Below are 27649 nucleotides of genomic sequence, written 5' to 3'. Positions count from 1 at the left end.
CAGTTGATATTTTAATCAAGTCCCGATTGCTTGATAACAGGCCTCTTCTTTAATCTTTTCATAAAAAAAGTTCTGAACTTAAATCCATCCCTCCAAAAATTATTTCCATTCACAGAGTAGCATATAAACCATAAACTATCATTTCTCAGTGCTTGCTATTTTGGAATAAGTCTATAATAAATTCCACATTTCACTTTCAAAGCTCTCTTACTTATTTTCAATCCTTCTGCATTTCCTTCTGTTTTCTTCTTTAGATTTAAAAAAATCTCAGTAGCCTATTTGAGGATAATACTGTTGTTGACACACATTCTTGCCCTCCTCTTCCCCCAATTAATGAAAAGAAAAAAAAGCCTTGGAGCAAATTAGCATGGTCAAACAAAATGAAGTCACGCAATGTCAATGGTCAAAAATATGTTTTTGCACATTGTGTTCATCACCTCTCTGTGAGAAGGAGAATGACGTGCTTCCTCCTAGGTCTCAGAAAAGATGGTTGGAAGAGAGGGACCCAACCTCTGATTTCATTTGCATATGGACCTCCCAGTGAGGAATCTCTCAAAAAAAATGTGGTCATAAAGGATTTCCCAGGGAAATGAAATGTCAAATGACTTGTTCCAGTTCACCATTCAGTATGTGATAGAGACAGAACTTGAACACATCTTTCCTTCTCTGAGGCCAGCACTTTTTTCATGCTGCATCTCTTCACTTGCACATAGTTGTCATTAATATTTCAAATATGACATAATTATTAGTAGTAAATATTTGCTTTTTATTCTTTTAAAGAACTGTATTCAAGTTTTAGGAAAGTAAGTTGTGAGGCATCCTAAGGAAGGCATGTTTCTATATGTTCATCAAAACTATGTGGTGCCCTACAAAAATTCAAGGTACAAATCAATTTTGAGGTTGAGAAGTCTGTCATCCAGATGTATATGTGGTGGACTGGGGGTGGGGGAAACCAAATACTTAGGGAAAAATCATTGACATTATTAATACCAAAGAAAGTTCATCAAAATCATCAATATTTGTCAACATATATGCCTACTTTCACATCTTGCAAAGTAAATATGGGAACAATATATGCATATTTTCAGGACATCATTTATGAAGGTATGAAAAAGTAATAGCCAAGTTTTCAACAATAATATTCTACAGCAGAGAACATTTATACCATCACAGACTAATTGAAAGATGAATCCTTCTATGTTTATTGTTTGCTAGCTGTAAAAAGCATTTGTTTGAGAAAAGCAAAACACTGACTTAAAGGATGTCCTCCAACAAGATATTTTTCACACATAAATTAAAATCATACAACATTACTTGATAGACACTGTAATCAAGGTAGCTTTGTTTGACGAAGGTCTTATAAATATCAATTGAGTCTTAAAGCAGGAAGAAATATGCTTATCAAAGGTTGTGTGAGTGTGCGTGTGTGTGTGTGTGTGTGAAGGAGAGAGAGAGAGAGAGAGAGAGAGAGAGAGAGAGAGAGAGAGAGAGAGAGAGAGAGAGAGAGAGAAAAGAGAGAGAGAGAGAGAGAGAGAGAATTTATGAATTTGGTGTACTATCTGAATCAAATCAAGTTTCTCCATAGATAGTGAGGTTCTTCAGATGTCATAATTGACATTGCTTGCATCAATCTCTGGAATACTAAAGTTTCCTAAGTTAGATATTTAATAATTTTAAAAGATTTTATCTAATATCCACATACAAAAAATAGAATGATGAATAATACTTCAAAACTATGCTCATCATATTAACCCACCCCCCCCAAAGAAACCTCTTCTCTTCTAAGTCTCCCTAATTGTGTTAAAATCACTGACCTCTACAGGGCTTCTTAAACTGTGGGTTGAGACCCTGTATGGGGTCATGAAAAATTTGGCAATAGTAAAAGGTTTGTGAATGAACCATGACCAAAAATTAATTAAAAATCAAATGCACAATGAATCCAATGTGTTTCTGGAAGCTCTTGCTCTTGTCCCATCATGCAACTTCAACACAGCCTTGGTTCTGAACACAAAGCATGCTCACTTTGCATTGTGCATGCCCTCAGGTCACGAACACTAAGGAACATTATGGAAACAAGGAAAAGGGTTCCCAAGTGGAAAAAGTTCAAGCAGCCCTACCTTAGAGTAACTGGTTTCTAAATTCTGCATGATCCTAAACTCCTTACTCTTTTTCACCCCACACATCCAATCAGTGGCGAAATCTTACTGCTAACATCTTCATAAGATTTCTCAATCTCTCTTCTCTCCATTCACATAGCTACTAGCTTAATTCAGGCACTCTTCACCTTTTACCTGTATTATTATAGCAGCCTTCTAATGGACACCCACCACTACCTCCCCCATTATAGTCCACCCTACAAATTGTGGGCAAAGTAATTTTCCCTAAGCAAAGAGCTAAACATTTCACTCCCCTATTCAATAAATTCCATTGGCTTCTTATTTCTCTAGGATAAAATATAAATTCTTCTCTTTATGAAAGTGCTATACAGTTTAGCCCTAACCTATGTTTCCAGCCTCCAGGGACATTATTTCACTTCCTGTATTTTGAAATCCTGTAAAGATGTCCTTCTTTCTGTTCCTCACACATAGTACTTCATTTCCCATCTCTGTGACTTTGGACTGGATGTCCCACAGGGCTGAAAAGTACTCGCTCCTTATATCTGCATGACGGAGTCTCTGCCACTCATGTACCAACTTCTGCACAAATGCTTTCCGAGTCCCCACCCCTCCCCACTGCCAGCTGCATCCCTCAAAAGTTCCCTAGTGTTTAACTACTTTGTACATATTTGTATTTATTCATTTTATGTAAGGATGGAGTGAATCACCCAAGGTAGCCCACTTCACTTAAAGTAAGAGATAAGACACCTTCAGTGGGGTGAGAACATGTCTCAATCAACCAAGCACTAAAATTCTTTAAAATAATGTGAAATGTCTTCCAGAAGCGAGGGTGATGAGAAGCATGTTCCTACTGAGTGAGGAAGTTTGCAATGACATATGAGTCATCTAAAAAATGAAAGACTTGTCCAGAACCCACTGTATTCTAATATCTGACAGAGATTCATACTGCAGAAAATATTGAAAGAGATTAAAACATTCCAACTAAACTCCTTGAGGAGAGTCATTTGGGGGTGGGGAAGATGAGTGAAGGAAAGGTTTTTTCCCATAGGTGTTTTAACATTGTTGTCTGCTTCTGAGTTTGTGTCTTGGTCTTCCCTGTCACCATAATAACTTTCTATGGTCAGATTCTTTGTTTTGTTTTTTGCTCATTCTTTTTGCGGGGGGAAGGGGTGAAGGAGTTTCCTTTCTTTTAAGTTTGATCTCTGCTCCCAAGGTGGAAGGGGCTGTGTCTCAGGCTTCTTGTGCTAGTGGCTACAGGCCCTGGATATTTATCTGGTGCTATACTGATATTACCCTGAGACCCATGGGGGACCCTCATATCTGGTACTGTGTTGAGGAGGTGGGATGAGGGTGGCTGGTGCTGCTGGAGCCTGTAGGGTTCTAGCACCTTTCCTGCTGCTGAACTGGGGTCCTAGTTGTAGTGTCTGGTGTGTGCCGAGGACTGGTGGGTTTTTTCTGCTTTTCCTTTGGGCTATCCTGAAGAACTGGGAGGTCTAGCCACCAGAGGGTACTTGTTTTCCAGGGCTACACTGAAGTACATGGTGGTTCTTGGATCTGAAGTCTTCCCCCTGGCTGTTCTAAGGCATATGGGGGTCCTGGTGTTGGCACTCCATCATAGTAGGGCTCAGGATCTCCCATTGTTTTGCTGAGGTCGGGCTTATTGCTGGCTTGCTGGGAGGCTTTCTGTCCTGGAATGTGCTTTTCTTTTACCCAAGCAAGACAGAACATATTGCCCATCCTTCAAATCTCCAGAGCTAAAAGAGGACTCCACCCTATCTTTCCACTGGCTCTGCTCCTCCAGGATTTGTTCTGTGGCACTATTTTACGGTTGGTTGGAGGTGAAAATGGGAGAGCCACAGAGATTTACCGCTTACTCTGCCATCTTGGCTCCTGGAGGTCATCACATCATACATATAAGTAGATTACAATATATTGCCAGTAAATACTTGGGCAGGAAAAACAATGTAAAAATGGTGTTGAAAAAGTAGAATCGGAAAAGAAGATAATGCAAGATCAATGAATGAAGGAACAACTGCCTAATGACCAAATCAATAATTTCTTTGATATATAACTTTGGGCCATTCAGTCACAAGATCGTGCACTTAATATAGATGTGTCAATACTTCCCTTTCTTTTCCTGCTTACAGTTCAACACTTTTATTTCTCTTACCTTGTTAATATGGATAGTAATTTCCCAAATGCAGCTTGTACTCTAATCATAACTTCTACCTCTGTGTGATGAATCCACACTCTTCTTTTTTCTTTTTATTTTTAATTTATACAATAAAGCAAGCATTTCTATAATATAGCACAATAAAAAGATGATTGCATATTAAACTTCAAATCCACCATGCACATCTAAATATACAACAGTTATAATGTAGTTTTTTTTTTTCATTTTTTTCTTCCCCCCCATCCTGCCCTTGAAATGGCTACCATTATACACAAATAAGTATATACATAATTTTACATATAGAATATGCTATAATAATATTGATTATTAATAATATAATTGCATATACTACAATAATTTTACATATTCATAAATTATTTTATACACTTCTATTTATCCGTTCTTCCTCTAGATGTAGATAGCATCTGTCTTCATATGCTATTTATTTTAAATTTGTGTATTTATAATAGTCAAATGACTTACTTGCTCAAAATCATTCTTAATACAATATTGTTGTTATTATATACAATGTTCTCTTGGTTCTGCTCACTTTGTCCTTCCCCATTTTTGTGTCCTTCCATGCCTTTCTAAGATCATCGATCTCATCATTTCTTGTAGCGCAGTAGTATTCTATCACAACAATATACAGCAGCTTGTTCAGTCTTTCCCCATTTGATGGGGATCTCTGTAATTTCCAGTTCTTTACCACCACAAAAGAGCTGCTATAGATATCCACTTACATTCAAAGTTATAATTACTATTTGTGAATTTCCCTCCATCTTATTTTTAGTCACTACTTTCTTTCTCAGCCTCCCCTTTTACCCTATCCCTGTTACCTTATCTTCTCCCTACATCATTCCAATCCCAATCTACACACCTCTCCAAAAGTCTTCCCCTCCCACCCTGTCCGCCAGTTTTCTCACCTCTCCTCATGTTTCTCACTTCTCTACATTGTTTCCTCTTCAACCCAGATGAGAGTAACATTAAAACATTACCAGTCCTCCATCCCCCATATGCTTCTTCTGTGTTAGTTCCTCTTTTCACACCCCATTTTATAATATAATTGCTCCCTTTTACCTTTTTCCTACCCAGTTTTGTTTTACAGAATCACACCATCATATGCAATTCAGAACCACCCTTTCTTTCAAGCTACCCTAGTAATGATGATGATTTTAAGAATATTGAAAACATTTTCTCATATATAATAAATTAACAGTTTGATCTTAGTGAATGTCTTATTATTAGTCTTTAACATTTTCCTTATATTTCTCCTGGATCTTTTATATCAAATTTTCCATTGAGTTTTGGTCTTTTTGTTACAAATATCTGAAAAGTTCTTAAATTTGTCAAATGTCAGGTTTTTATTTTCTATCAGGATTACACTCAACTTTGGTAGATAAGTTATTCTTGGATACCACCCCAGCCCTTTTGCTCTTCAAAATTTAATGTTCCAAGACCTACAGCCTTTTAAAGTAGAAGCTGCTAGGTCTTGTGAAATCCTGACTTTATTTCCACAGTATTTAAATTATTTTTTTCTTGTTGTTTGCAATATTTTCTCCTTAACCTGGGAGTTTTAAAACTTGGCTATGACATTCCTATAAGTTTTCCTCCTGGACCCTTCTACAAACTGTCTATAGAGCAGCAATTTCTAACCTGGGGTCTGTGAACTTGTCTTTTTTTATTTTTTCAAATATTTTTGATAATTGTCTTTGACCAGTTTGCCAAAGTGGATCATGACAAACAAACAGTTTAATTACCTCTGACATAAAGAACTTCCAAGATCCTGCATCTCTTTTGAGTATTTCCTTATTCCATTTATACTAGTGTAACAGATGGGGCCATCATCAGTTATCCCTTATAATCTTCATAATGCAGGTCTACTTTTTCAGTCACAACTACCTTCAGTGATATTCATGGATCCAAGCCATTGTTTAAAATATTTTGCATCCTGATAAAACTAATTCATTGTTGTTGTCGTTAAGTTATATTTTTTAAGGTTTACAAAGCACTTTACATATACGCCCTCATTTTTCTACTCACAATAAACCAGTGAGATAAGTACTATTACCAAACTCATTTTACAAATCAGAAACCTGAGCCAGACAAAGCTTAAATGTCTCGCCCAGGGTCTCACAGCTCATAGTGTGTGAGGAAGGATTAAATTTGGGGTCTCATTGACTCCAAGTCCAGTAGTCTGTCCCTGATATTTACGCATCATCTTTTCATTTATTTCCCTCATTAAAAAATAAATCCTACCAAAATAGGGAATTTGTATTTTATCTTTTTTATTAATTATCCTATTGATCATCAGACTTTTCAATTTTTTGTATGCTTATTTATAAGATGAAGCCTTTTTCTATCCCATCGCGTATAGGTAAGAGCAGTTTTACATAAGAAATAGAATTTCGGACTTGCATCTAATCCCTTAAAAGACAAACTCCCCTAAAACCTACCTCATTGCAGGAATTCTGAAGGTGCATCCTATTGAGTGAAGCAATGATTTTGCTTCTAGTCAATTTCTCATACAGAGAGAATAGAAAGAAAGCCCCAAATTCCCCATGGGTGGAATTGAATTTCTTGACCCTTACTCACTTCACAAAGTGTATCATAAGGCTGCCAACCTGAAAACGAGTCTTTTGTTTCCACTTTTCAGGTCAAGCTACAAAGTGTACCAAATGGTTTATTTTCTCAAACTCTCCATCCTGTAGCATTTCTGCAATTTCTGATAAGTGAAAGTCAATTTTGGAATCCAATCACCCTTATCAGAACTCTTCGCTATATATTTCTCGGGTTTAAAAACTTCAATTTTGATGTCATCCCCTTTTGCTAGTTTCACTTTGAAGATCACTATAAGATTGATATATAGCAGGAAGTGGTAAAGGATGTAGGTAATAAATTAATTTTTTAGTAAGCAACTTGATAATATATTATCAGTAAATATTTATTTTCCATATAATCCTAGTATTTCAGCCCTTAAAAATTTAAATCATATAGGTTTGTTGTATGTGGTAATTGTGTGTTATTAACATTTCAATTCTTACTAGATGTTTTTGCTCAAATCTAGGAAAAGGAAAAATAGTGTTAGGTCATCCAAAGTCTCTCAACATTTATTCTTTAATTACTAGCCCTTGCCCTTCTACTTCCACTAATCCTTACCTCTTTTAATGCATTTTTTAACTATACTCAGAGAAACAGGCATTTCGAGATGAAGTGGCATACCCAACACCTTTGCATATCTCCAGCATTGACTGGGGTGATGCCGGGTCCTATGGACTATCTTGTCATACATTCAAAAGCCTGCTTGACAAACAATACAATGATGGTGTGAAATTCCCAAAATCAGGCACACAGAAGCGGCTTCCACTTGAGGTCTTCACTAGAGGTATTCAAGTGAATGTTGGATAAACTCATGTTGAAGGCTTGTAGGAGAGATTATTAAGACTAGGTAGGCATTCCAGCTGTGAGATCCTTTGATTTTTTTTTTGGTCTATGTCATTGTGAGATGGCTTTTACTCCTTTACTTATTTCCTGTGTGTTTTGTTAATTGTTTTACCACTACTAAATCCCCTATATTAAAGCTAAGAAGTTTTTGCTGTTGTTGTTCAGTCCTTTCAGTTGTGTCCAACTCTTCAAGACCTGATTTGGGGTTTTCTTAGCAGAGATACTGGAGTGGTTTGCCATTTCCTTCTCCAGCTCATTTTAGAGATAAGGAAACTAAGGGAAACAGGGTTAAGCCATTTGCTTAGGGTCACACAGCAAGTTAAGTGTCTGAAACCAGATTTGACCTCAGGAAGACTCATCTTCCTGATTCCACTCCCAGTGCTCTACCACATCTCCAGTTTCTAAACTCAGAAGGGGAGCCAGCTAAATATGTAATCATGCAATGCTTCTTGTACCAATATCACCTCACAACTCTCAATAATCATATAAATCATTTAAATAATTTATTAAGCGTCTAATATGGGTCATGTTTTTGGATATAAAACATATATATTTGTATGTGTATATATACATGTATATATGTCTGTGTACACACACACACACACACACACACACACACGTTAGACTATATACTCTCAAGGAGCTGACATTCTACTGCAGGGATACAGCATGTTCATAGATAAGTAAATACAGTGCATATATAAAATGAATACATAGAAATTTGATCAGGGTGCATTAATAACTGGATGGATCAAAAAAGGCCCCTTGAAGAAAGTGACATTAGTGGTTCCAAGACAGGGAGGAAGGAGATCGACTATCTGGCCTTTTTCTCAACTCTAAGTATAGGAAGCTATTAAGGTCATTTCTTTCCTTTCTAATTCAATTCAGATATCACTTCCACTCTGAAGATTTCAATCCCAACTCCCATTCCCCCTAAAGTAAAATGATTTCTTTCTTCTCTTCATTTTTTTCAAACTGGCCCTATTATATCATACCTTGTATGATATGTATTTTCATGAACATTAGAGTCTCTTCCTCTCTCCCCCATATAGAATTATATTCATCAAGAACAGGGAATATATTTTATTCTAGTAGGTTTGTATCCCCAGTGCTTAACAGGATTACTTTCATATAGTAAGCACTTAATAATTCATTTGAATTCAATAAGAAGCAAAGTACATGTAAATAGATTAAAATGGAAAACATGGAGGGGAGGGACATTTTCACTTTGTCATATAAAGCTCACTATGCCAATCAACTTCAATGACTGACCATGAATGAAGGATTTATTTAGTTAAGGAATCCTAAATTTAGTGATCAAAAGGGACAATATTCAGGATACATAAGAATTACAGGAAGAGATAACATAAAAGTACAAGAAGGGAATAATTATCGGTAAAATCACTGAACATTATTTCAATATCAGTTAATGTTATTACTGAAGATTTTCTTTACGAAAAGTCCCACCTTAGAATCACACTACAGTGTTTAACTATGGAAAGTCCAAAACTACAAAAAATTAATGAAATGGAAGCATTACCACCAGAGTTCAAAGTATTATCTCCCGCTATACACAGGTAACATTATCTCTAATGCTGCCAATGCAAGAGATATTAAATAATCTACACAGAATAATTCTGTGAATGCATTTTTCATATCGTGGAGATTACATCACATTTCTAATACAATATTGAAATTGTTAGACATTCAAAGATGCACTCTCCTGGGATAAAGGGCGATCATTTTTAGCTTAATTCAACATCTCTGTGAATCTGGACAAGTCATGTAAACACTCTGTATTTCACTGTCCACATAACCTGGGGACAGTAATAATTCCATTATCCACTTCATAAGAATGTCCAGATAAAAGCTATAAAAATGTGAGTTGTTATTAAAATGTGCCACCAAAATACTGAACTGATCTTACTTTAACAAAACAAAATTGAGATTGGAAAATATTTAAATAAAACACATGCTATACTGTCCTGTAAGAGTAGGGCTGTGGGTCAAAAAATATTCTATCCTGGCCACATGGGATGGGGTCTTCAGTGTACTTTTAGCATAATGCCATATCTGTGAGCTGGCTGATGGTGAAGGAAGACAGAACAAGATAATCCAAAGGCATAACAGGAAGCACCTAGGCTTAAAAAAAGCAAACAACATAGTTAGTTTATCCAAGAGGTATAATGTAAAGGTAGAGCTCCAGAAGACAGACGGTAACTGAGTTTCCAAGAAAATTTGACAATCAGGGCAGGAATGGGAGATATAAAGGGAAAAGTTGAGAGAGACTTGAGAAAATATAACACTTTGAGTTGGCTCAAGACCTACCACTGGGACACCTAGTTATACCAAAGGAGTGTTGGTAGGTCTTTCCCTTTCTTTTCTTCTTCATAAGCTATAGCTACCACTGGTATGTAATGGATAATTCATATATAACCCCATGTGGAAAGAGGGAGGAAAGCTGTCTCTCTGTGATCATCACAGTCCCATGTAGTTTCTAACAACTATTTTTCCTGTTATATTAAGATAATGTCATTTTGGGGGATATTTTAATGGTCTATCAACTTAGCAACTTAAAAGTAAGCCATTTAATAAAAATGTACCTACATTATGCTTAATGGTTCTGTACTTTGATGGATTCATTATGGTCCTGAAGTTAAGAAGATACATCAAGGCATGAAAGGGAAATTTGTCATAATTTACTCTCTATGGATTTGGGCCTTTGCTACCCACTCCCTTCCTTTGGGAAATTAGATTACTTCAATCTGCCTTGATAAATCATAGATACCTTGCTTGGCTCATTAAGAACATCGTGATCATTAATTTAGCATTTCCTATCATGAATTTGTTTGAGAAAAGAAAAAGTTATGACAATAAAAGTTTGGAACAATGATTAATATCAAAGTTGGGAAATGTAGGAAACATAGCTGGTGCCAAAGCAAATTGTGTCATCCAAATTAATTTTTATAGGCTTTAGAAAATGACTTTTTCTAAAATGATGGCAATCCACAATTTCAAAAGTGCCTTGAGAGGATAGAGATTTATGTCCTCTGAACTTTATATCACCTCTACACACAGTAAGTGCTTAATAAATTTATATTGAATTAGATTCACTTTGTAGCCAAATTGATCATTCAGATTTTCCTTGATACAATTCACTGTGAACTGGTTCAACTGAAGGGATTAAATTCAAGATGTAGATTCTGATTCCTGAGGATTTATGCCAGCAAGAGTGCACATTTTTGGTTGTTTTACAAGTAGTTCCCACAAATATATAGAAGCATTTTCTGTTTAATTTTGCTACTCAAGTAACTTTCATATTACATTTCAAATAATTTGTCATACATTAACTACCTTGCATGCTATTTGGATTATAGCTTTTAAATGTACATTTCTAAATAGTTGGAAATTAATTTGAGTGACAGTTGCAATTCTAATTTGCAATTTCATATAGTAAAAAGTAAACACATTTAATATTTGTTTTAAAAACAAACTTTGATGTTGGCATGAAAAAAACTAAATGAGTCGAATTAGATGTCTTGAAGTTTATGAAAGCCTTCTTACTAATATTATGGTTTGTGTTGTGTTTTTCATGTGTGATTTCAGATTCAGAGAAATAACATGGCATAAAACATGGCTCAGTTCTATTATAAAAGGAATGTCAATGCTCCCTACAGAGATCGCATCCCTCTTCGGATTGTAAGAGCAGAATCTGAACTCTCACCATCAGAGAAAGCCTATTTGAATGCTGTGGAGAAGGGAGATTATGCCAGTGTCAAGAAATCCCTGGAGGAGGCAGAAATTTATTTTAAAATTAATATTAACTGCATCGATCCCCTTGGAAGAACTGCTCTCCTCATTGCGATCGAAAACGAGAACCTAGAACTTATTGAATTGCTCTTAAGTTTTAATGTGTATGTTGGAGATGCCCTTCTACATGCCATAAGAAAGGAAGTCGTGGGGGCTGTGGAGCTGCTATTAAACCACAAGAAACCTAGTGGAGAGAAACAGGTATGTGCAGAATTACCACCATTAATTATGAGTCTTCCAAGCAAGATTCTGCGGGTGTTAAAGTACCTAATGTTCTTAAGGGCTATAATGGACAAATTATGGGCTGTTAGAAAAGAAAATGCTTGTATGTATACTTTGATGGATCTGTGATATCATTTGAGTGTGTACAAACATATAGATACAGCCTTCCATTTTTTGCAGATTACAGATGACCCATGCCTTCTATCTTTTGCCAATCACAACCATGTTTTCTCGTATATTCAATACAGGGGGTCTATTCAATGTTCTGGGAGATTTTCTCTTTGACAGTTTCTTGACATTCTATAGGGACAATTGGAGAAGGTATGTCATCTACCAGTTATTATTTGCTTTTGCCTCATGGTTTGCTCACCTTATTTACTAGCCATTCATCTATGATGACAAACGTTATCCCACTTCATCTGAACAATCCTCCATTGATGATATGTGACAGCTTATTATTTTTACTACCATGAATTTCTTTGTTGCCCTTGGGATGAACAAACTTTTATTCTTCCAAGATCACAGCATTCCATGACTCATAGCTTCAGATTATTACCATAAGAATATGGGTATTTAAAAGAGAAATATCTATCAGTAAAATGAATGCCCTTCAAGGTCAGTGGTTGTTTTCCATTTTTATTTTTTCTTTTTTTTATTCCCAGGGCCTTGAACATATGTTCAGTCATTTTCAATACTGTCCTACACTTTATGACCACACCTGGGGTTTTCTTGGCAAAGATACTGGAATAGTTTGCTATTTCCTTCTCCAGCTTATTTTGTTAATGAGAAAACTGAGGGAAACAGGTTTAAGTTATTTGCCCTATATCACACAGCTAGTAAGTGTCTGAGGATAGATTTGAACTCAAGAAGATGAGTGTTCCTAACTCCAGACCTGGCATTCTATCTGTTGTTCCACCTAGCTGCCTCATGCAAATGATACTGGGGTAGATTGCCATTTTCTTCTCCAGTGCAGGCAAATAGAGGTTAAGTGACTTGCCCAGGGTCACATAGCTGGTAAGGGTCTGGAGGCTGGATTTGGATTCAGGTCTTCCTAACTTGAAGCCCAGCACTCTATCCACTGAACCACGTAGTTGCCTTGAACATACTTAATGCTGAATCAAACATGGATCTTTGTTTCAAGAAGAAGCTTCCAATCATTAAATGTACGCATTACCACTTCCAGGTTCTCCCCTATCACTCATTAACTCCTTTGAGATTAATGATAGTTACATAATTTATAATCATTAATGTTATTTATATCACCAAATAGAAATTCAAGCAGCCATTATCTACAGATTTTCAAGTCATTCCCCTTTCTTCCTCAATGAGTTCATTACATGGCTCACAATTTTTCTCTCCATGCTAACTCCTGATGTCATACTCAGAGACTTCAACATACATATTTAACTCGCAAAAACCTAACCTCTTCACTTGCCATTACCTACTCCTTCATCTCACTTCAGCCACATAGAAAGATGGTCATATACTCTTGATCTTGCCATCAACCATAAATGTCCATCTTCATCTTGAATAATTCTGAAATCTTTGTATTCAAACATAATCTATTGAATGTCCATCATGACTTCTAATCTCTTGAGTCTTCAATTTATTTCTAGACCATATACTTGCACTAGTGCCAGTCTCTCCTCTTTTCTCTGTCTTGACTCCCTGGTGAGGCAATTCAATTCTACCCTGTCTTCTTTTCTTAAATTGCTAGGCTCCTTGTCATTTCATGTATTACACCATGCCAAAACTCAGCTTTGGATCATTCCAACCATTTGCAACCTTTGTTCCTCTCTCTCTCTCTCTCTCTCTCTCTCTCTCTCTCTCTCTCTCTCTCCCTCTCTCTCTTTCTCTCTCTCTCTCTCTCTCTCTTTCTGTGTCTGTCTGTCTGTCTCTCTGTCTGTCTCTCTGTCTCTGTCTCTGTCTCTGTCTTATATAAAATGTGTGTATGATGTTTCTGAACAAAAATGGATAAAACCATACAACTGTTCTGGTGATTGGGTCCACTACAAATTTACATTACAGAAGCTCAAATGGGCCCTCACTAGTACTGGGTAACCCTTCTATACCTGCCTTATCATCTCACCGTCCAACTCTCCATAGTGGCTTTTCATCTCTCCTCAAACCTCTCATGGGTTCTCCTTCAACTTATCCTCTCAACTGAACACTTCCATATTTTACAGAAAAATTGAAGTCATTCACCAAGAATTACATGGCTCACAATTTTTCTCTCCATGCCAACTCCTGATGTCATACTAAGAGACTTCAACATACATATTTAACTCACAAAAACCTAACCTCCTCACTTGCCATTACCTACTCCTTCATCTCACTTCAGCCACATAGAAAGATGGTCATATACTCTTGATCTTGCCATCGACCATAAACATCCACCTTCATTTTGAATAATTCTGAAATCTTTGTATTCAAAAATAATCTATTGAATGTTCGTCTCTCATTTTGCCTTCCCTTACCAAACTCTAATCTTTGTCTCCAGCATGACTTCTAATCTCTTGAGTCTTCAATTTATTTCCAAGCCGTATTCTTGCACTAGTGCCAGTCTCTCCTCTTTTCTCTGTCTTGACTCCCTGGTGAGGCAATTCAATTCTACACTGTCTTTTCTTAAATTGCTAGGACCCTTATCATTTCACCTATTACACCATGCCAAACTCAGCTTTAGATCATTCCAACCATTTGCCACCTTTGTTCCTCTCTCTCTCTCTCTGTCTCTCTGTATCTGTCTCTCTGTCTCTCCATCTCTCTGTCTCTCTCATATAAAATGTGTGTATAATGTTTCTGAACAAAATTGGATAAAATCATACAACTGTTCTGATTGGGTCCACTACAAATTTACATTACAGAAGCTCAAATGGGCCCTTACTAGTACTGGGTAACCCTTCTATACCTGCCTTATCACCTCACTATCCAACTCTCCATAGTGGCTTTTCATCTCTCCTCAAACCTCTCATGGCTTCTCCTGCAACTTATCCTCTCAAATGAACACCACCATATTTTACAGAAAAATTGAAGTCATTCACCAAGAACTCCCTCTTTTCCACTCTTCCTTATCTTATTTCAATCAGATGCTCTCTGTCACTTCCTCCTCCTTTAAATGTGTCTCATATGATGAGGTGGGCTTTCTTTTTACCACTGTTAACCCCTCTGTCTGTTCAAGTGATCCCACTCCTTCCTGTCTCCTCTACCAGATTGCTCCCTCTGTCAAAGCCATTCTTTTACTTATTTTTTAAATTCTCATATTTTATTTAATATTTTTAGTTTTCAACATTGATTTCCACAAGATTTTGAGTTACAATTTTTCTCCCCATTTCTACCCTCCCCCCCACTCCAAGATGGCATATATTCTGATTTCCGCATTCCCAGTCAGCCCTCCCTTCTGTCACCCCACTCCCCCTTTCCCCTTTCCCCTTACTTTCTTGTAAGGCAAGATAGATTTCTATACCTCATTGCCTGCTTATCTTTTTCCCAGTTGTATGCAAAAACAACTTTTTTTCAGCATCCGCTTTTAGAATTTTGAGTTCCAAATTCTCTCCCCTCTTCCCTCCCCACCCACCCTCCCAAAGAAGACAAGCAATTCAACATAGGCCACACATCTATCATTATGCAAAACACTTCCACAAAAATCATGTTGTGAAAGACTAACTATATTTCCCACCATCTTATCCAGTCCCTCTTTACTAATTTTCTCCCTTTACCCTGTCCCTTTCCAAAAGTATTTGATTTTGATTACCTCCTCCCCTCATTTTCCCAATTTTTCCTCTACTTCTCTTACTTGCCTTTCCAAATCCTTTTTGAGCTCTTCCATGGCCTGAGACCAATTCATACTTTTCTTGGAGGCTTTTGATGTAGGCTCTTTGACTTTGTCGACTTCTCCTGGCTGTATGTTTTCATCTTCTTTGTCATCAAGAAAAGATTTTATAGCCTGAGTCCATTTTCACTGCCTGTTCATGTTCTCAGCCAACTACTTGACCCTTGAGCTTTTTGTAAGGGTATGACTTCTTGTAGAATAGAGAGTACCCAAGCTTTAGGAGTTGTGCTGCTGTTTTCGGAGTTACTTCTACTCCACTGTCACCACAAGCTCTGCCACACCTGCACTCCTCTGCCCCCAGGAACCACCAACCAGGACTGTGGCCCAGATCCAAGCAGCACAAAGCAAGAGAACCCTGCCTCTGCACCCACAAAGTGCTCCCTGCACTCCTGCTCTGATCCGCTGCTTGATTCCTCCCACTGTATGGGCCTGGGGCTGGAAGCAACCGCAGCTGAAGCTCTGGAAGCAGCTACAGGACCTTCCTGCTGCCCACCCTGTGCCACCTCTGCCACCCCCGGGGCTGTGGTGGACCTCACCCTTCTCTCACCCAGATATATCAGTTTTCCCACTGACCTGCTCCTTGGTCTTTGGTGTTTGTGGCTTGAGAAGTCTGGTAAGTGCTACAGCTCAGTGATTCATGGCCCTACAGCCTGCTCTGCCTGACTGACAGTCTGGTTGGTTCTGGCAAGGCCCATGCTGGGCTGTGCTCCATTCCCAGCACGGTGCAATAGACCCTTCCCAGCAACCATCTAGGCTGTCTTGGGCTGGAGACCTGCTTCCTTCTGCTATTTTATGGGTTCCACAGCTCTAGAATTTTTTCAGAGCCATTTTTACAGGTGTTTGGAGGGATTTGGGGGAGAGCTTAAGTGTGTCCCTGCTTTTCAGCCACCATCTTGGCTCTGCCCACTCCTACTTATTTTTAATCTTTCCCTCTCTACTGGCTTTCTTTCCTACTGCCTACAATCATGCTCATTTCTCCCCTATCATGAAAAATATCTTCACTTGACCCTTCCATCCCACTAACCATGGTCCCTTATCCCTTCTGCTTTTTGTGGATGAACTCCTTGAAAAGGCCTTCTATAATATGCAGCTCCACTTTTTGTCATCTCATTCTCTTCTTAGTTTCGTACAATCTGACTTCTGACCAAAATTCTGACTGATCTGTCATTCCACCAAAATTGTTCTCTACTAAGTTGTCAATAATTTCTTAGTTATTAAATTATATTTTTAAATGTTCATGGATCTCAGGTTAAGAACATTTAAGTCTAGACTATGCTAATTTTACTTTATTATTGTTTTAGGATTACTCATATATAATAAGGACAACTAGAAGCTGGTTTGAATGATTCAGAAATATTTAGGCCACTTTTGCCACAGACTCCTCTTCCCTATTCAAGGCAATGTCATTTAGAACCATATCTCAGGCATACACTTATATAGGACTTAACACTTTTAATATCTTTCCTATTAGCAAAATAGGAATAGAAATTATTTTTTCCCAGTAGTGGTGATAAAAGCATTGAATATTTGCTTATACTGTGGTTAACAGGATGTCATACAGTGTCATGGAATAATGGGATACTTCAGGAAAATGACCAACATTCCAGAGAGAAGAGAGAAATTAAACTAAATTTTAACACTTACTATTTTTTAAAATCTATTTTTTTTTTTGGTTTACAGCACTCAGTTCCACAAGTTTTTGAGTTCCAAATTTTCTGCCCCTCTTTCTCCTCCCCGCTCCCCGCAAGATGGCATGCAATCTGATATAGGTTAAACATATACTTTTGCATTAAACTTATTTACACAATAGTCAAGTTGTAAAGAAAATTATAACCAATGGAATGAATCATGAGAAAGAAGAAGCAAAATCAAAAAAGAAGAAAAAATATAGAGAGCAAATAGTTTGCCTCAATCTATTCAGACTCCGTAATTCTTTCTCTGGATGTGGATAGCTTTTTCCATCATGAGTCCTGAGCTGTCTTTGAACCTTGTATTGCTGAAGAGAGCCAAGTCCATCAAATTTAGTCATCACAGACACCATGTGTCTGTAATCATGTATAATGTGTTCTGCTTCTACTCCCCTCACTCAACATCAGATCATGTAGGTCTTTCCAGGTTATTATGAAGTCTGTCTCTTCCCCATTTCTTATAGCACAATAATATTCCATTACATTCATATACCACAACTTATTTAGCCATTCCCAAATTGATGGGCATCCCCTTGATTTCCAGTTCTTTGCCACCACAAAAAGAACTGCTATAAATATTTTTGTACATATGGGCCCAAATCCCACTGCTATGATCTCTTTGGCATACAGCCCTAGAAATGGTATTGCTGGGTCAAAGTGTATGTACATCTTTATAGCCCTTTGGGCATAGTTCCAAATTGCTCTCCAGAGTGGCTGGATGAGTTCACAACTCCACCAGCAATGTAACAATGTTCCAGTTTTCCCACATCCTCTCCAGCATTTATGATTTTCCTGTTTTGTCATGTTGGCCAATCTGACAGTACAGATGCGGTACCTTAGACTTGATTTGATTTGCATTTCTCTAATCAATAGTGATTTAGAGTAGTTTTTCATATGACTATAGTTTTGTAATTTCTTCCTCTGAAAATTACCTGTTCATATCCTTTAACCATTTATCAATTGGGAAATGACTTGTATTCCTATAAATTTGACTCAAATCCCTAACACTTTCTATTAATATACCATATTGTCTCTATTTCCCGAAGGAGATTCACCTATGGATTTCCATAATTCTTATAAATAGTTTGGTTCTCTCAACTGGGCCAACATTGTTTATGTTTTCTATGGTAATTGGGCATCTGGGAAAGATATTTGCTATTATAAGAACTTTCCTTGGAAGAAGTTCATCTACAGAGCTAAATTCTGTTCTCAGAAACAAGTGCTGGCACCTTGAAGGCATTTTGTCTGAATCCCTATAATTAATCAAAGACACTAAAGGTTTGGATCTGTCAGGAATCTGAAAGATTCCAGACTGTGTGTATCTGGTAAATTTCTTTCATGTCTTGCCTGTTGGCCAAGCATTCCTTTTGTATTTGCACATTCCTAGTTTCCTCTTAAATGAAGGTAGAAGGGAGAAAAAAGTAGCATGTCTTTTAAGTTGATCTTTGTAATCCTGAAACAATGATTTACACACTTCACAGTTCTCGGTATATTGGTATAGAAATGATAATGTAGAACTATGAGATGCTTTTGATATAACACACACCATGTTTCCCCAATGTTTAGGGAAGCCCAGTAGAGTTTAACAGTCCATCTGTTCATAACACTCTAAATGAAATCCTTGCCCTTTCTGTGTGTTATGGACCCTTCTGGAAGTTTGGTGAAACTTATAGATAGGCCTCTTTTCAAAATAATTTTTGAGATAAACAAAATAAAATATAGAGGATTACAAACGGAAGTAATTCTATCAAAATACAGTTAATTATATATTATATATAAATATATATAATTTAAAAATTACATACCCATTTAAATCTATCCATGAATCATTTGGGCATCCATAGACTTCTATATTGATACTACATGTAACCTAGGTAGTGATTCATATGTACTATTTGGTAATTATTTTTAATCATACACTTAGGAGATATTGTGTTTTAGGATGGCAAGCTCTATCATCCCAGTGTCTTCAATAGTTAATTCATTTATTTCAAATTAACACCAATACTGCCCCCCCATACACTCATGCACATACACACAAGCACATACACACACGCACACACAAAAAAGTTTTAATATCAAGTATGTTGTAACACTTAGGATCCTTTCATAGCCATTTCAAGTGATTCTACTTCATGTCATTGTAACTAAAAATAGCATTCAAATCTACCTTGTGAAGCCCCAAAAACTTTAAGGAGTTCCTTTTGTTGTTAAATCTCATGGGACCTGCTGATGCCAGTAGATAAACACTGAAAGCAGTAAGTGACAAATCAGGAAATAACATTGTCTAACAAGCCTCCAAAGAGGTAAAACAATCCCAAGATTAAAAAAAGAACAACCCACATTAAGGTCTCTTTACTGGTAAGTACTTCTCTAGGAAGATACCTAATGGGAGAATAATTCTTTTACAAAATTATCACAAGTCAAGTTCCACAATCTTTTCCTTCCCTAATATTCTTTCTCTTGAGAGAGAAAATTGTGCTATTCTAAAATCTGTTATTGATTTTGCAAATAATGTATCAGGACATCTTTGTGTTTTATTAATAAGACATGGTGTTATTCATCCTTTAGGATTACTGTCATCAGTTTTGAATTTAGGACATTATAAATATTCCTGCATTTAGCTTCCTATGTCAGCTTCACTAAGTTATTGTTAATTATTCAGTTAAAAATTCACTTACAACTCATCTGCAACATCTTTTCAATATGTATTAAACCCTTCTTTTTTAAGCACAATGATATCAAGAAAATGTTTTAATTTTGCATGGTAACTGAATGATATTATTTAAATTATACATCAACTTTTTGGAAGCACTGTAATCCATCACAGGCGAGTTTATTGACTACTTAAGGGTTCCTTATTCTTTCACTGTAAGTGAATAAGTTAGTATTTCATATTTCTTGTATAGTAGTTCCTCAAATTCTTGCTGAGTGTCCAGTGTCTTCATATAGTAGGAGAATAATTTATGTTTATTAAATGAATTGCTTTTTGGTTGGATTTAATAGCACTATGTAATTCGTTGGATTATAACAAGATTTACATTCTTTCCTGGAACTGGTTCTACCCAAGTAGGAAGTTACATTTTCTTTCTGCAAACCTTTCTATTCATTATTTTCTTACTAGGAATATTAAGGGTAACTTCTTAGACTTTTTGGCACCAATTGGTAGGTTATCTGACTTTCAATTATTTCTATATAATGGATTTTATTCATGTCCTTTGAGGTCATATCCAATTTTCATTGTAGCTGATTCAAAAGGTCCTCATAAGAAATATTCATGTGGGGTATTGCTAAGTCATAGATTATCTATGTAGGGTATTCTGTATTGGTGTAATAAAGTTGTTTGATTGGGTAACTTAAATAACCTACCTTTAGGGGGCAGCACTTAGCAGTGTTTTATAGATAGGAGAGTTCACCTGTTTTAATGGCATTTAAAAATGTTGGTCAATTTAAGACATATAAGATATCCTTTACACTTAAAATTAAGATAGAAAGTGGAAAGCTCCTAATTCTTGTTTCTCCTCTATTCTTCATATCTGTTATGTAAACAAGTCCAGACTTCTGAAATATCTTTAAATTTTTCCCTTTCTCTTTTTTCCTATTGTGATTCAAGTACAGAACTCTATCATGTAAGGTTATCCACCATTGGCTACTAGATTAATGCTTTCATAACAGAGCTTACCAAGTCACTCACTATTCAGGAATTCATTTCTTCCTCCCTCCTTGGGCAAGCCACCTAATTTCATCAGACATCAGGATTCTCATATATAAAATGAGAGTATTGGGCTAAATTATTTCTAAGGCACCTCTCAGCTCTAAATCTAAGCTCGATCATCCTTTCATCCCTCTGCTCTCTCCTACCTCCTTATCAATTGACCATCATACATATGTATATGCATATTTTATATATATATATATATATGTATATACATACATGTATATAAGTATGTATGTATATATGTATATACATATGCATATATATACATACCTACCACCTTCTATGCGCAACTTCCAATATAGTCAAGGTCTTTTCCTGACACTAACTAGAACATTTTTGCCACTCTACCTTTATTCATGCTGCACCCCTGCTTGGATGAAATACTTTCCTCTCATCTTCTAACACCTATATAAATAATATCCAACCATTAAACCCCAGCTCAAATCCTCCCCATCCCACCACTATGCTCCTGATCCCTCCATCAAGCATTACCTAGTTGCTTTAGCACCAATCTCTCCTTTCCCTAGCTACTTATTGTATTTAAGGCCTATCATGCCACACCAATTAGCCTTTGTTTGTGTGTAGCCATGTATTATTTGTTGAATGTTTTGTTTTTGTCATCATGGTATAACCAAATAGCTTATGATTTCATTGAGGATAGAGACAAAAGAAGTATCACAACACACAGTGGACCATAAATTTATCCTACCCATTCTTCAAAATTAAATGCCATCTCGCCCAGGAAACCAGCTGTGACCTCCCCCAACCAGAAGTGAATGAATGACTTCTCCCTCCTCTGTGCCCCATATCATTTTACTTACAATGATGGTAGCACTTATAACATTTTACCTTGTATTATATCTATTCAAATATATATATATATATATATATATATATATATATATATATATATTATATATGTATATGTATATCTTATCTCACTCATTGAATTCTAACCTACTTGGCAAAGACCATATTTGAAGTACCTTTCTATCCTCCATAATACCTAAGGCAGTACCTTGAACATAGGAAGTGACTATTACATAGTTCACTTCTATTCAATTTGATAAACATCTTTGAAAATGAAAATGAAAATTAATTTAATAACAAATCAATCGAAAAGCCTTTAAGTACCTTATGCGTGCTAGACCCTGAGCTGTGTGCCAGATGTAATGTCATTTAGTATAAATAACTCATTGTTCATTGGTCAGCCCAGCAAGAGCTAGTTCAACCTTATCTGATTTTATGCCCTTTCTTCCCTGAAGACCATATCCCTAAAATTATGAAATCTTCAACAATAACTGTGAGTCACTTAGCTACTATGAGAACTAATCTCAAACATGACCGAAAGGCAGTGAAACTAGAGGATTGTGTCTAATGATCCTGACTTCCTCTTGGATTTTCTTTCTAAAGAAACTCTGTGGAATGGCAGTTGGAAAAGGCATTCTTCCAACCTTTTCATTTTCAGTGTCATGTCAATAGAAGTAAGCTTAAATCATGTTCTAATCATTTCCTATATGATATATCCTTTCATCTAGGAAAGCAGGCAGAGTTGCAGAAAATTATGCAACCCCTCTCATCCAGGAACAAGTACAAGCCAGCTGTTAAGGTGACCTTTGGGGGCCTTAACAAGAAGAAGGGGAATATGCTATAATGAGTGGTAGTCAATATGAAATTTTCTTTTACTGAGCCTTTTGAAGCTGCCAACATGGCTAACTCCATGTAGCAGAAAATGAAAGCATTTAAAGGCAGCTATAACACAGGTAAGATTGTAGGGGTGCAAATCACCGGAAAAATAGCCGTCATTAAATCCACAAACAATTCTCTGTTGAGAGGGTACATTTTTTTTTTTTTAATGCAATTTATTTATTTAACATATTTGGTTTTCAGCATTGATTTTCACAACAGTTTGAATTACAAATTTTCTCCCCATTTCTGCCCTCCCCCCCCCACTCCAAGATGGTGTATATTCTGGTTGCCCTGTTCCCCAGTCAGCCCTCCCCTCTATCTCCCCCCTTCCCTCTCATCCCCTTTTCCCTTCCTTTCTTGTAGGGCAAGATAAATTTCTACGCCCCATTGCCTGTGTATCTTATTTTTTAGTTGCATACAAAAAGTTTTTTTGTTTTTGAACATCTGATTTTAAAACTTTGAGTTCCAAATTCCCTTCCCTCTTCCCTTCCCACCCACCCTCCCTAAGAAGTTGAGCAATTCAACCTAGGCCACACATGTATTATTATGTATAACCCTTCCACAATATTCATGTTGTGAAAGGCTAACTACATTTTGCTCCTTCCCAACCTATCCCGCTTTATTGAATTTTCTTCCTTGACCCTGTCCCCTTTCCAAAGTGTTTGTTTTGATTACCTCCACCCCCATCTGCCCTCCACTCCATCATCCCCCTGCCTTTTATTTTTTTTTTTATCTTCCTCCCTCTTCTTTCCTGTGGGGTAAGATACCCAACTGAGTATGTATGGTATTCCCCCTCAGGCCAAATCTGATGAGAGCAAGGTTCACTCATTCCCCCCTCACCTGCCCTCTCCCCTCCTCCCATAGAACTGCTTCCTCTTGCCACCTTTATGGGAGATAATCCACCCCATTCTATCTCTCCCTATCTCCCTCTCTCAGTAAGTTACTCTCTCATCCCCTAATTTCATTTTATTTCTTTTAGCTATCTTCCCTTCATCCTCAACTCACCCTGTGTCTGCTCTCTTTCTTTTACATATATATATATACACACATACATACCCATACATACATATACACATAGATACATGCATACATACACATTCACTTATATATATACATAAACATATATATATATGTATATATATATATGCATATTCCCTTCAACTACTCTAATACTGAGGTCTCATGAATCATACTCATCATCTTTCCATGTAGGAATGTAAACAAAACAGTTCAACTTTAGTAAGTCCCTTGCAATTTCCGTTTCTTGATTACCTTTTCATGCTTCTCTTGATTCTTGTGTTTGAAAGTCAAATTTTCTATTCAGTTCTGGTCTTTTCACTGAGAAAGCTTGAAAGTCCTCCATTTTATTGAAAGTCCATATTTTGCCTTGGAACATGATACTCAGTTTTGCTGGGTAGGTGATTCTAGGTTTTAATCCTAGCTCCATTGACCTCCGGAATATCGTATTCCAAGCCCTTCGATCTCTTAATGTGGAAGCTGCCAGGTCTTGGGTTATTCTGATTGGGTTTCCACAATATTCAAATTGTTTCTTTCTGGCTGCTTGCAGTATTTTCTCCTTGATCTGGGAGCTCTGGAATTTGGCAACAATATTCCTAGGAGATTTCTTTTTGGCATCTATTTGCGGAGGCGATCGATGGATTCTTTCAATTTCTATTTTGCCCTGTGGCTCTAGCATATCAGGGCAGTTCTCCTTGATAATTTCCTGAAAGATGGTATCTAGGCTCTTTTTTTGATCATGGCTTTCAGGTAGTCCAATAATTTTTAAATTATCTCTCCTGGATCTATTTTCCAGGTCAGTGGTTTTTCCAAGGAGATATTTCACATTGTCTTCCATTTTTTCATTCCTCTGGTTCTGTTTTATAATATCCTGATTTCTCATAAAGTCACTAGCTTCCACTTGCTCCAATCTAATTTTTAAAGTAGTGTTTTCTTCAGTGGTCTTTTGGACCTCCTTTTCCATTTGGCTAATTCTGCCTTTCAAGGAATTCTTCTCCTCATTGGCTTTTTGGAGCTCTTTTGCCATTTGAGTTAGTCTGTTTTTTAAGGTGTTGTTTTCTTCAGTGTATTTTTCAGTATTTTTTTGGGTCTCCTTTAGCAAGTCATTGACTTGTTTTTCATGGTTTTCTCGCATCCTTCTTATTTCTCTTCCCAATTTTTCCTCTACTTCTCTAACTTGCTTTTCCAAATCCTTTTTGAGTTCTTCTATGGTCTGGGGCCAGTTCATGTTTTTCTTGGAGGCTTTGGTTGTAGGCTCTATGACTTTGCTGTCTTCTTTAGGCTGTATGTTTTGGTCTTCTTTGTCACCAAAGAAAGAATCCAAAGTCTGAGACTGAATCTGGGCGCGTTTTCGCTGCCTGGCCATATTCCCAACCAACTAACTTGACCCTTGAGTTTTTCAGTGGGGTATGACTGCTTGTAGATTACAGAGTTCTATGTTCTACGTTTGGGGGGGAGGTGCCAGCTCTGTCAGAGCCGCACTCCTCCTTCCCCAAGGACCCCCAGTCCAGACTGGGCTCAGATCTTCGGCAGGCTGTGCACCCCTGCTGTGATCCACCACTTAATTCCCCCCACCAGGTGGGCCTGGAGCCGGAAGTAACAACAGCTGTAGCTGCCCCACCTCCGCTGCCCCCGGGGCTGGAAGCCGAACCGCGAACTCCTTCCACTCCCGCAGCTTTTCCCACTAACCTTCTCCGCAGTCTTTGGTGTTTGTGGGTCGAGGGGTCTGGTAACTGCTCACGTATTCAGGGTGCTAGGGCCCCCTCCGCCCGGCTTCCGGTCTGGATCGTCCACGCCGCTCAGGCTGGGCTCTGCTCCACTCCGTTCCCAGCTCCCAGCTCCCAGCTCCCAGCTCCGTGTGGAATAGGGCTCACCCAGAGACCATCCGGGCTGTCCTGGGCTGGAGCCCTGCTTCCCTCTGCTGTTCTGTGGGTTCTGCCGTTCTAGAATTGGTTCAGAGCCATTTTTATAGGTTTTTGGAGGGACTCGGGTACGGAGCTCACTCTAGTCTGTGCTTACCAGCCGCCATCTTCGAGAGGGTACATTCTAAAGTAAATGAATATGCTATACTATTAGTTTAGGGTGACTTGGTCTTTTGAATAATAAAAGAAAGGACTATTATAATCTTTGCACCTTTGCCTCTTTGCTTCCTTACTAAAGCCAGCAAATTATAGATGAACAATCCCTCCATGCCAATTTTTCCCAATATTGCTTTTCAGCATAAAGCCTTTGTTATGGAAATCAAATGTATTGAATTTGTTTGAAACCTGTCAGAGTCAAAAGCTATTAGCTCCTTCTGGGAACTTAGCAACCCAGATAGAAAACACAAACCATCCCCTCTTAGCATTGATTTAATGCTTTTCCTTGGGAAAAAAACATAAAAATGATTTGCCTGCAAAAGAAGATTATTGTTCTTATTTGATAAGTAGGGACACTGAGGCCCAGAAAGGACTCCTAGGAATAAAAGTAGTCTCAGTTGTAGTTGTCATTTACATATTACTTCTTGGTAGTCATTAGTGTAGTTCATACTACCGAAGAAGCTAGGTGGCAAAGTGGGTAGAGTGATGGGTCTGGAGTTGGGAAGACTCATCTTCCGGAGTTCAAATGTGGCCTCAGAAACTTATGAACTGTGTGACCCTGAATAACTGACTTAACCCTGTTTGCCTCAGTTTCTTCATCTATAAAAGGAGCTGGAGAAGGAAATGGCAAACCACTCCAGTATCTTTGCCAAGAAAACCCCAAATGGGGCTCACAAAGAGTTAGACATGGCTGAACAACAAGGCTACCAAAGGAATAGGTACAATTGTATTATGATAGCAGTGATCACTGAGTTCACGAGATGTCTAGCCCCATCATCTGTGTTTCTCTCTCTCTCTCTCTCTCTCTCTCTCTCTCTCTCTCTCTCTCTCTCTCTCTCTCTCTCCTACTAACATATTATTAGAGTAAGGCTTATATTTTATTTATAATTATTTATTATTTTTTTCTCCAAAGTGGAATTTTTCCATTTTCCTCTATAAACATAGCATCGTGTCTCTTCAGGTATTTTAGCTTAATCCATTTTGAGATGACTCTATCTCCACCTCACCCCTACCCCCAGCTGTCTTACATTAACCCCCAAGTCCTGCCCTCTCCAATGTATTATTTTTTGTCTCCTGTTGGAGCTTTGCTTATTTCTTCTGCTTGCTTGCTTTTATCTAGTTAATTATTCCCCTCTTTTTTCCCTCAGTTAAAAAGTCAAGTAGAATTTCACTGTATCCTTTCTCTAATTTTAAGTTTGGCTCCTTATTAAGTCTGCCTATCACTCAGTTCCTTTCTTTAATCCTTAACAGCTTCACTTTACCTAATCATGTGCGGAAGACCTATTAAGATACTTGGGAGTAGAAGAAAAAGAAAAGCAGGGCTGAAGAATGAGGTTTAGACATGACAATGGGGGATAATTATATTCCATTCTTCTTTCATCATTATATCATCTTTAAATGCTTCTTGAGTGGCTTCTATGTGTAAAATACTGGGGAGGGGGAAGTATGAGTATAAAAACAGAGTCCCTGCTGTCAAGAATTTTACAGTCTAGGCCTTGACTGCTGAGACAGACAAAGGTTTAAAAAAATCAAGCATTAACACAAAGTATTCATTCCCACTCCTATTTCTATTAGTTTCCCAGTTGTATTTTTATCCACAGAAGGGGGCATAATCCCTGAGATGTAAAATTATACTCTATGAGATTTTAAAATGCAGGAAATGAGGGTGGGAAATCATAGAGAAAATGAAGGGAGTGAGAAAGTGCAAAAGTTTGAGAATCATTGCACTTCTTTGAAAATAGACAAAAATGTATGATTTGAATCCAACTTTGTTGGCTGAGAGCCAACATTATATTTTGGTCCATCAACTTTTTATTCCAATTACACTGTGCAGATTTTTCGTATGAACTACAAGATCTACTCAAAA

General features: G+C 37.4%; 1 protein-coding gene across 6 annotated transcripts in view; it reads left to right on the top strand.

Moving 5' to 3' along the window:
* The first annotated feature begins 11364 nt into the window (after window positions 1-11364).
* Window positions 11365-27649, top strand: part of TRPC4 (transient receptor potential cation channel subfamily C member 4) — a 181344-nt gene continuing 165059 nt past the window's right edge. For all 6 annotated transcript variants that reach the window (XM_036745196.1, XM_036745191.1, XM_036745192.1 and 3 more), the window contains exon 1: window positions 11365-11742. In XM_036745196.1, the coding sequence (XP_036601091.1) occupies window positions 11365-11742 (378 nt within the window). The remainder of the gene's footprint in view (window positions 11743-27649) is intronic.

This window comes from Trichosurus vulpecula, chromosome 2 (genome assembly GCF_011100635.1).
Source record: "Trichosurus vulpecula isolate mTriVul1 chromosome 2, mTriVul1.pri, whole genome shotgun sequence".
Classification (NCBI taxonomy): Eukaryota; Metazoa; Chordata; class Mammalia; order Diprotodontia; family Phalangeridae; genus Trichosurus; species Trichosurus vulpecula.
This window is presented reverse-complemented; position numbering and strand designations above follow the sequence as displayed.